Below are 10,075 nucleotides of genomic sequence, written 5' to 3'. Positions count from 1 at the left end.
TGACGGAAAGGCTGTTGCAGTGACACAAGAGAAAAGAGCCCAATGTAAAAGGAATGAACTACATGAGGCATCGACATTGAGATACCCTTGTGGCCCCACCAGAACCTCTCTGTGTGTTCGAGCCTGATCGTCTCATCCAACTGCCATGCTCGTTTGCTTGGTCAGCGCTTGTGTTGTCATTCTTTTACGTGTCCTCATCTTATGCACTGTTTACCTCGTCCAAATATGCAACACCAACTAGCCCAATGTCGATCCCTCATACGAAAATTGTATTTGTAATTGAACTTGAACATAAGAGTGGGTTATTTATAGAGCACTGGAGACATCATGTACCAGAGACTTATGCTGTGAAGAATTTATCATGGCAGCTACTATCAACTACAGGGTGACTGTAGCAAAAAGTAAAAAAAAAAGAACAACTTCCATTTTGTTCTACCATTAAAGCGTAAAGTAGCTTTTGTGCTGCCGCCTCTGCGGCACGAGCAAGGTCATGAAAAATTAAAACAGTTCAACACTTATTTTTCATCCATGCATACCGATCTGCACCGTGGAAGTACACTCTTAGTAAGCAATACTTTTTCAATCGGCCACTCACAAGTGCTCATTTGAGTATGGCTGCTTTGCAGGCTTATTCTTTAGTTGATTTATTATACACCTTGTTACTGTAATGTAAAAACAGTTTGCCATGGGAATGTGACTAAATGCTCTCTGTGCAAAAAAAGAAGAGAACTACGACTGATATTTCTTGCAATAATAAAGAGTTTATCAAAACAAAAAAAACGCGTCCACTAGAAAGCAGTGTTTTTAAGCTAGTGAAACACACGTGCATCATGTGGACTCTCCCACACGAGGCCTTAGCGACTTTCTGGTGCATTACTTTTCTCCTTTTGCCATTTTTTTCGGAGTTATTACCCCTTACAGAGAAATGAAGCTTTGTTGTAACATAGAAGCTCATTGCCTTCACTACATGAAGTAAGAGCTCAGCTGAAGGCTTACTGCAACCAATATCTTGCACATGCACCTTGCCCTCACAAGGGCGTGCCGTAGCGGTCATTCCCGATTAATTATGACTACCTGGGGTCAGTGGAGTCACTCGGCTTCCCGGCACCCAGTATGGCTGCTCAGCATGTCACCCGCCTTCCCTACCCCAGTTTTCTTTCCACTCCTTTATATATATTAAGGTACATTTTGTAGAGTAAATGCCAAATAATTTAAAAGGGCAACACTCGTATGTGTACCTGTAATTCCGCATTTATTTCTGTTAAACATAAAGACAACATGGTGGCAGTTTGGCATGTCACACTTTTTTAAGCGTTATAGAAATTCTGCAGTTACACACTGCAAACTCTACGCCAACAGCCCATTCTCTTCATTGGCCCATTCGACTTCCCAGGGCACAGACGTATACCGCATTCGGCTACGAGCCGCCGAGAAAACAAAGGCGGCTCGAGTGGCGACCGCAGCACAGCTGCCGCTTAATGGGCTGCACCCAGGGCAGTCTGCTCCCTTTAATGATGCCACTGCCTGGGGTTCTTTAACGTTCCTCGAAAGGTGGCTGCCACGACTAGGATCAATTTGGCGATCTCAAGGTCAGTTGTGCAAAGCCATGGCCAGTGCACTATCGTGGAGAGTAGCTGCCTTGCATAAATAGCTGATTTGGTAACGCGTGAAAGCAACAAAGCATCAGTGTAACTGTTGGCTGCTACTGAAATCTATCCTTTTTATTATTGTCCTAAGCCAGTGGGCAGCGTTTCAGCTTACAGCGTCATATGGCTGATCCCTCCAACACATATAAGTAAACAGTTACACCAATGCTTTATCACTTTCACACTGCCGCCAGCCTGTTTACAGGCTGTATGCTACCGTCTGTTTGCCGCAGCTAGAAACACAATGGGGTCATTGACGGATTCAGAGGGGGTCATGGGGGCCACCAATAGGCTCTACTGAAGGAAGCAGCGTTTGGGTTTGCAGATGAGTGGCAACCACGTGCTAGGTACACAGGTACAGATACGTTCAATATGAAGGTTAGAGCACAAGCATTGACGGTTTCGGTAAATATTTCGTCGGAAGGTGTTTTCAACACAATGGAGACAAAACTGGACGAGACATTCAATTCCGCTCTCTCTCCTTTGCCTTTTCTGTTCCTAGCAGCAGTCAGCAATCACACTAAGATGCACTTGCAATATTCTTTTTGAGATTTTGGTAACCACATGTTTATTATTACTGTTTGATAATTATCGCCTGGCATGATACACGGTATCAAAACGCAATGCAGGGCTTGTATCCCGATGATACGCAGACAGCGGTTTATGCTATTGCAAAACATTTTCGTGCAAGCTGCTAGATCGCTTAAAGAAAGACGCTGTTATAATTCCATCAGTGTTTGCACATGCATGGATAACTGGGATGCAACAATTGTGACATGACAACATATGATCCTGAGGATCCAGTGCACTGCGATGTTCTGGTTCAACAACGTGGACTGTTTCGCAAGCTGTTATAGCTTTTTATTCCCATGGACTGGAACTGAACCATTACATAATTAAAGCATCTTGAACACACGCCACAGTAGCATTTTCATTTGTTTGGCATGCTGTTCCTGCCAAGAAAGGGTCTCAAGGTTCAAGCAGTGTTTGGACCTTAAGATAAGCAACCATAATGAATCAAGAAGCTTCTTATAGAGTAAAACACATACTTTAATTCCAGGCACAAATTATCACCGCTACTAAAGCCAAGTGTAACTGATTATAGTGTTCACAGCACAACATGGCAATGTTTGTGAAATACCGCAGTTAGGTTCTGGTGAGGTTTACAACCAAAATGAGCTATGCATATCATAGAGCACAGTCAATCCGGGCCACTCGACAGAGCATTGCCATTGCACTGAAATATAAGAAAATAATAAAGGTGCAACAATTATAGCCGTTAGGCATGACTAAGATGGTAAAGATACTGACAGTCAAAATTAAACATCAAACAGACGGAAATGTGCACAGATTTAAGGTAGAAAGGTAAAAACAAACGCTGTACAAATAATCATATGTAAATAATTTTTTAGTGTTGAGCAAAAAGCCCAAGAAAGTGACGTGAAAGCCCATAACACACAAATTTAGGTGGCGGGGCATAGCAGACACAGCTCACAGTTTCCCACATAAACGGGAGCTTAAGCTAATATGTGTGAATTCCTCAACAAATGATGAAACGACGATCAAAGGAATGTAACAAAATTAACACATATGTAGCATAGGTAGCTATCAACAACATTGTTTTCAGCAAAAAAAGAAAGAAAGAACCTTCCGGTTCTTCAAAATTTACGTGTTAACTCAATAACACCACGAAAAATCTTGACATAACAAGGCTTCTTTCTCGGATCAACAAAATGAAGGAAAGTGTGGCACTCTCAACAAAACTGCAACTATCTCAAGAAGGAAAAGCTGGAAAGGGTAGCCAGGTCAGGGAAGAAAGGCTGCCAAGCTTCACCAGTGCTGTCTACTTCATGAGTGCATGCACCACTGCCTTGGCGTTGATCGTTCTCAAGTCGATGTAGGTTTTTTTCGCCGTGCCAACAAAAGAATGGGCTGTCCTGTGATGTAGGTCATTGATATTGCAGCGCCAACCTTGGGAGAGAAGGGTAAGCAAGGAAATGGTCACTGGGACAAATAATTTTTTTAATACAGTAGACTCATTTCAAAATAAAGATTAACTCTGATAAGCTGCACTGTAGACTAAGTGTACAACTGTTAGGCTAAAATTCTGGATGACCAGATTTCCAAAGTCACTTCTTGATCACCTTAACAGTCTAGTGCACCGAGGATGTTTCCAAATAGGATTTATTAATTTGGTAGGCTGCAGTGTGAGATGAATAAAATAAAATCAGAAGTCGTCAGCAGCAACTCTTAGCATGATTTGTGATGCATCTAGTTAGATGATCAGTTAACACCAAATATAATAAAAAGTTGTAATAATCTTCTAGAGACAACTACCATAAAATTCTGAGTTGCCCCGCCCTCCAAAAAAAACTCATCCCTGTTTATGGCACATTTATCTAGTTTTCAGAAACGCCGCTGGATAACCACAACTGTACACGGAAAGTTAGCCCACCTCATGCTTTACAATATGTAGAGCAGGCTGTTAAGCACACAAGGAACTATATCTCATTCAAAAAACCTAGCTTTCTCTTGCACATGTAGCCTGCCCTTGCATCCAACTCAACCCAATTTGATTCTGATTCACCCAGTTTGGTTACCAAAAGAAATGCTTTGGCTTTTACAGATGCCATAGTGAGGTCTATGGCTTGATTAACTAATTAATTAAGGGAAAATCAGACATCCACCCATTCATAGCAATCGCTACAAAGATCTACGGCTTGATTTTCACCACCTCAGGTTCTATAATGTGCCCCCAATCAAAGTACACAGACATTCTAGTTTCACACCTACATCAGGTGGGTGCGGCAGCCATAAATCAAGCCTGTAACCTCTCCTGCGTGCCTCACGCGTGAAAGAAAACGGCGCATTCCCACCACGCCTTCCTCCCTCGTGCGCTCGATATTGAGCTGCGATCGTCGGCTGACCCTCGCAAGTCAGTTGTCAGCCCTTGTCGAGGGCTGACAGCACATTTAACACGCACGATTTTGAAAAACATTGCTGCTAATATTCTCTACTGTAGCCGATAGTGCGTTTTAACACAGTCCATTAAAAGTGAACTTTGTTGCATTAATAAGATAGGTAGAACAAACTACGGCTGACATATGGCGCGTTATATCCGAAAGGCCGTTGTACGCGAGTCCGTTGTAACGAGCATAAATTTTACTCTAATAGGAAAGGAATGCAGTGTAATAAATATTTACGATGATTATTTACTTGTTAGTGATATGAGACAAATGACAGAACTTTGACAAGAATATTTAGTCAAGCAAACACCCAACACACGATAAGCACACGTACCATGGTTGATGGCCTCCATGGGAATGCTTGCGGCATCCTTCCCGTAACCCTTCTCGTACAGTTCCACCATCTGCTTGCCGCCATGCTTCTCAGGTTGGCGCAGGGAATTCAGGTGGCGCTTGTGAATGCGCAGCTGCTCCACAGCACCAGCTCGGAATGTGTCACAGGCAGCAATCAGTACCCGGCAGTTGTTTTCAATCAGCCAGAAGGAGATCTGCAAGATTTTCCAGTTACTCGTAAGACACTGTTCCTACGACTGTTTGTGTCCGTTTACAGCTATGCGGAACCTTCTCGAGACTAGAATCAGAGAAGGTTCCTAGCTAAGCTGAACACTCAGTTGCCTCCAAAGCATTCGAGCAGCTACGCAACCTACCTGCACTTTGTCAGATCTTGGTCGCATTCCTAACTCGAAGGTGAGCACTAATTTTGACAATCCTTCCGAGCACTACAAGCTGGAGCGCAGCGCCTTGAGTGCACTAGGTGAATGTGTTCTGAGGACTTGTTTATGTCCACCTAAACGTAAATCACACCATCAGAACACTCTTGAGTACTCGAATGACCAGGGGAATGTACCATTTGTGTGGGCAAGTTGGTCCACATTCGTCAATAAAAAAAAGGATTGTAATTCAAGCACAGAAGCCGAATGCTCCAAACACTAGGCCATGATTTTTTTTTCTAGAGATACACTCTAAAGAATGTGCATAACAAACGTGGAAGAACGCACAATTTTTCACGTTCTTTGAACATTTATAGCTCTGTCATTCGAAAGAAAAAAGAACAATAATTTTCCTCTTAGCAGTGACGTGCAATACATTAAATAACATAAATATTTCCGCAGTATTGCATCCCGAAAGATATCGTCATCTTTATAAGAGGGCGATGAAAAAAAAATGTAAATTACCAGCGAAGCTGTGTTGCCTGAATACATAGGCTACATACATTATGAAATCATAGCTTGTTTAATATTGCACCATACTACGCCCGCACAAGCACCGCCATGGCCCACCACCTCCCATGCATATGCCGCAACCGCTGCTGAAGCCGCAGTGCGTGACGTTGTAACCACAGAAGCCCAGGCAAAGTGCACACGTGCCATCGCCACAGTCGTTGCCCATCTCATTATTCGTCCAACAGTATTTAAATCAAAGCGCGTGAATGCCCACTTGCTACACAAAGTAAATTTTCTAATGTATATATATATATATATATATATATATATATATATATATATATATATATATATATATATATAGCTTCTCTTACAACGCCGCATTTTTGTGGTTCTATTTGAACCGCAGATATTAAACTTATTTCTGTAAGTTAGCGGAGTGCTTGAAGCCAGCTTCACCTCCACCGCGAGTTAGCCTGGTACTGCACTCCCTCCGAGATCGGTCCATGCATTCTGGTCCATGTGCCGTGATACGGATGTAAGCCGGCCAGGGTGCCCCCACACTGCCCCCCCCCCCTCCGCAATGCGCCATAACCTACCTTCTTAAATATAACGTCCCTTGTGTCATGAGCAATAAAAGTAGGCATATGTAGTAATTTTGTGAGTTGGCCAAGCGGTGCTGTCTAGTATGATGCACTAACACGACCTTGCCATAATATTCAGCACCTTGCGTCTAATTTTAAATGGCCTAACCTATTTATGTCCTCCGCATACCGCTATACATCATGAAAGATAGCGAAACTATAGGCAGAATGAAGGACTAGCCCATGCGCACCATCTGAGCAATCTGAAACAAAATACTCTGAAACTGGACACAAATCTCTCTGCGTGAAATCAAAAAGTTTCCAACCCTCACATATATTGCGGTAACTTTTAGGACAACAAGCTTTACGAGTTGCGCCAACTTACATTAGGGCGAACAGCAAAACAACGTCATGTCAGTTATTGATTAATGCATAGCGATCATTTTAAATTTCATTAATGCAGCATCACAATCATTGGCTCCTAGCGCCAAATCGACGCAGCACTTTTGTTCGTAAGTGTACTCCGCCATTGCTGATCGCCTTTGCTAATATGTCCAATATCATGATAGCCTAAGAGTCACCGTTACAAAAAAATTCCTGTGTACTTGAGCTTTTTGTGAACACTGCTCTAATACAAAAGTTTCTTAAATTCTTAGCGTAGCATGTTACGTGCAGTTAGCTGCATTGCGAAATACCACAGGACTCTTTCGCATCACTTCAGCTTTTCATATTAGTGCAATAACACACAATTATGCGAAGATCTTTGAATAAACAGATTAAGTAAACTACTCGTGACATTGTCGTTTAGAACTTAACTACACTGAACTTCCCTTCAAATATAAAGTGTCTTTGCAATAAGCAACTACAGAGACACATGAAATAAATTACAATAATGCCAGTGTAAAGCTTCGCGCTCGCATTGTCGTCGGTGAAGTGCGGGCTGGCAACGCTACTGTTGTCAGGAAAACCCTCGGGTACACTGTCTTAGTACAAGTCAGGCTTTCAGCATTGTAGGGCATTATGTTGTGCACTTGGTGCGGTAAGTTCATCCTGGAAGTGAACATTAAATGCTGAGCAAAAAATATGACAGTACATTAGTTCCAGAAATTTTGCTGCATTTTTTTTAACATTCCAGCTTCTTATTTGTGCCAGTATTCACTATCAGGGAGTAAATATATCAAGGATGGACTATCCTCTCATTGTGAAAATAATGTAGAGATTTGCAGAGAATGTCTAACCTACGCATTATTTGAATATGAAGAGTAATAAAAAGGCGGTTTTATTGGTTGAGGACAAGAAAACGCAAGACGCTGAAAGCGCACATTTCAAATTGAGGGACAGTTTCTCGCAGCGATATACTTGGGCACTTCGTTTTTAGGTTGCGCTTAATACGTATCAATGCTCAAACTTGTGCTACTTGCGTGAGAAATAAATATAAACTGCAGATAGTATGACTGCTTGAAATACCAAAACTCCATATCGGTCTCTCTACAACGAAAAAAAAAAGGCGACTCAGCTTTCTGTTGACTCGTCGTTTCATTTGCGCGTAGAAGGTGAAATTTCAATAAAGGAAGCACATATCATGTAAAATAAGCATATCAGGAGCGAAATATATTTCCGTTTTACTTCCAAAAACATGGCTATACAGTTGGATTGTGAACGAATCAAAATTAAAGGCGCCGCATTAAATATTCCACAAGTGTTCACAAAAACATTTTACTTGTAATTAAATAGGTGCAACTTAGACTCACCTCATCCAATGTCCTTGTCCTTCGTGCCCACCACATCATACGGGTGATCATAGAATTGCACCATATGCTTGCCGTTGCTTTTTTCGCACGCAGGGCAGAGGTTTGAATGGAAAGCTTTAGTTTTCGTTTTTCCTCTCAACAGCCCCGTGAAGTTTTGTCGAAGGTGGTCAGCTGCCAGATGTTCCTGTTGGTCATCCAGTAGCAGATCTGCTTTCCAGCGTGCAAGTAAGACAAAGAAAAATAACCAATGTGTGATTCTCAGTTGCGTAGGCCATAGGAACTTGGCAGTCAGGGTACACAGGCCAGTGAAAGAAACAAACTTGGCTCTTGGAACTCGGAGCAGCATTATAGGAAAGGACAAAAAGTGTTGTCAGGCACCTAGACATTATTTTCTCTTCCGGGAACCGCAGTTTTAAAGGGAGCCGAAATGTCTAACATGTTGTGGCGCCCAAGACGTAATTTGGCGCAATACAGGGGAGTTATCCAAACAAAATGCTCCAACTGAACGCTCAATGCGAGAAAACAAAAGCTAAAACGAGTCATTAGTTTATTAACTTAGTACGCGATATCGTTTGCATGCTGTTTGTCAGTAATTCGCCGAATGCATAAAACAACAGTTAGGACAGCCAAGTCGTCTCCCAGTGATCCAACGCTCTCGGGGCAAAAACATCCCTTGAATTAATAGCATTGCTTTAGCGAATATCTTCGCAATCCCTAGCCTTGCGTTCACGATAGCGTGCAGTGCAGTTATTACAAAAAAAAATCTCGTTTCGTCTGCTACTCACCGCTCTCGGTCGCTTCGAACGAGGTACTGTGCAGGACGACCACGCCGGCATGCATGTTTTGGCATGCAGTTTTCATTCGCTGCAACGACGCCAGGCAGTATCAAGAGCTCTGCAGTGAAAACTTCTCAGGCGTCTTCCGATGTTCTCGCCTTGCTTATAGGCTGACGCTCACGTTCCTGCGACTGCGTAAACTGAAAGCGCGCTTTTGCGCATCGCCGACACTTGCAACACCGCGCGAGACACCTCGCGCGCCGGCTTCAAATGCGCGGACCACGTCTCGCTTTTGCGGGCCTCGGGTCCCCGGTGCCAGCGCACCCTCGCGGAGAGCGACACCAGCGCCTCCACTAGACACGGACGACGGCGAAGGACGAAGACTGGGCCCGGCTTCTCGCGCCAAAACAAATCGATAATCACGGCAGTTAACCTCCTCTGTATGTTTCTTTCGCCAGCCTCGAACATTACTGATCGCTTTTGTCCCGATCGGCCTGCTTGCCCGGCTTCGATCTACGCTGCACATCGGCGTTTTTTTACATCCGGTGGCTGTCACCGAATGTGAAAGGCACGATATGCTACAATGTTATATAACTCTTCGTCTTTGGTAACAGCGATTCACCGAATATATTTCACCACCAGTGCTTTACATTCTGTTAGGACCTTGCTTACTATAAAAAAAATCGGGATAGGGCTGGTGTGGGTAGCTTTCGCTATTGCAAGTTAGTGGTAGTGTTGAAGAACGTCCTACGAATGGTCATGAGAGTCCGCTAATCAAAGAAGATGCGTACATATGTGTGCATGTCTTGAGTGTCGGTGTGTCTGACTTGCAAACGAATGAATGCAGTTGGTTGGTTGTTACATGAAGTAAGCAAACGAAATTATTCTTCAGAAAACTTGAATGCGCTGCATGAGCACGTAACTCCATGACACAGTATAAAAACTGGCACGAAGTTGAAATAGAAAAAAAAAATACATTCAGTTAAGCACTTTAGTAAACTTCACCAAGCGAGAATTTGTCAGCAATATTATGCAGTCTTTTAAGCGTTTTATTATGTTTCTCAAGTTACTACAATCATTAAAGATATGTGTAGTTACATCTGCATCGTTGCTTGTACGATTAAAGTGA

General features: G+C 42.9%; 1 protein-coding gene across 1 annotated transcript; it reads right to left on the bottom strand.

Moving 5' to 3' along the window:
* Positions 1-1,235: 1,235 nt before the first annotated feature.
* LOC129385050 (signal recognition particle receptor subunit alpha-like) lies at positions 1,236-9,214 on the bottom strand. The gene is made up of 4 exons (XM_072288268.1): positions 8,956-9,214; positions 8,171-8,377; positions 4,947-5,160; positions 1,236-3,617 (listed from the first exon to the last, which is right to left on the bottom strand). The coding sequence occupies exons 2-4, from the start codon at positions 8,219-8,221 to the stop codon at positions 3,490-3,492; spliced, it is 393 nt and encodes a 130-aa protein (XP_072144369.1). The 5' UTR covers positions 8,222-8,377; positions 8,956-9,214; the 3' UTR covers positions 1,236-3,489.
* Between the last annotated feature and the right edge of the window lie 861 nt (positions 9,215-10,075).

Source organism: Dermacentor andersoni, chromosome 5 (assembly GCF_023375885.2).
Source record: "Dermacentor andersoni chromosome 5, qqDerAnde1_hic_scaffold, whole genome shotgun sequence".
Taxonomy (NCBI): domain Eukaryota; kingdom Metazoa; phylum Arthropoda; class Arachnida; order Ixodida; family Ixodidae; genus Dermacentor; species Dermacentor andersoni.
This window is presented reverse-complemented; position numbering and strand designations above follow the sequence as displayed.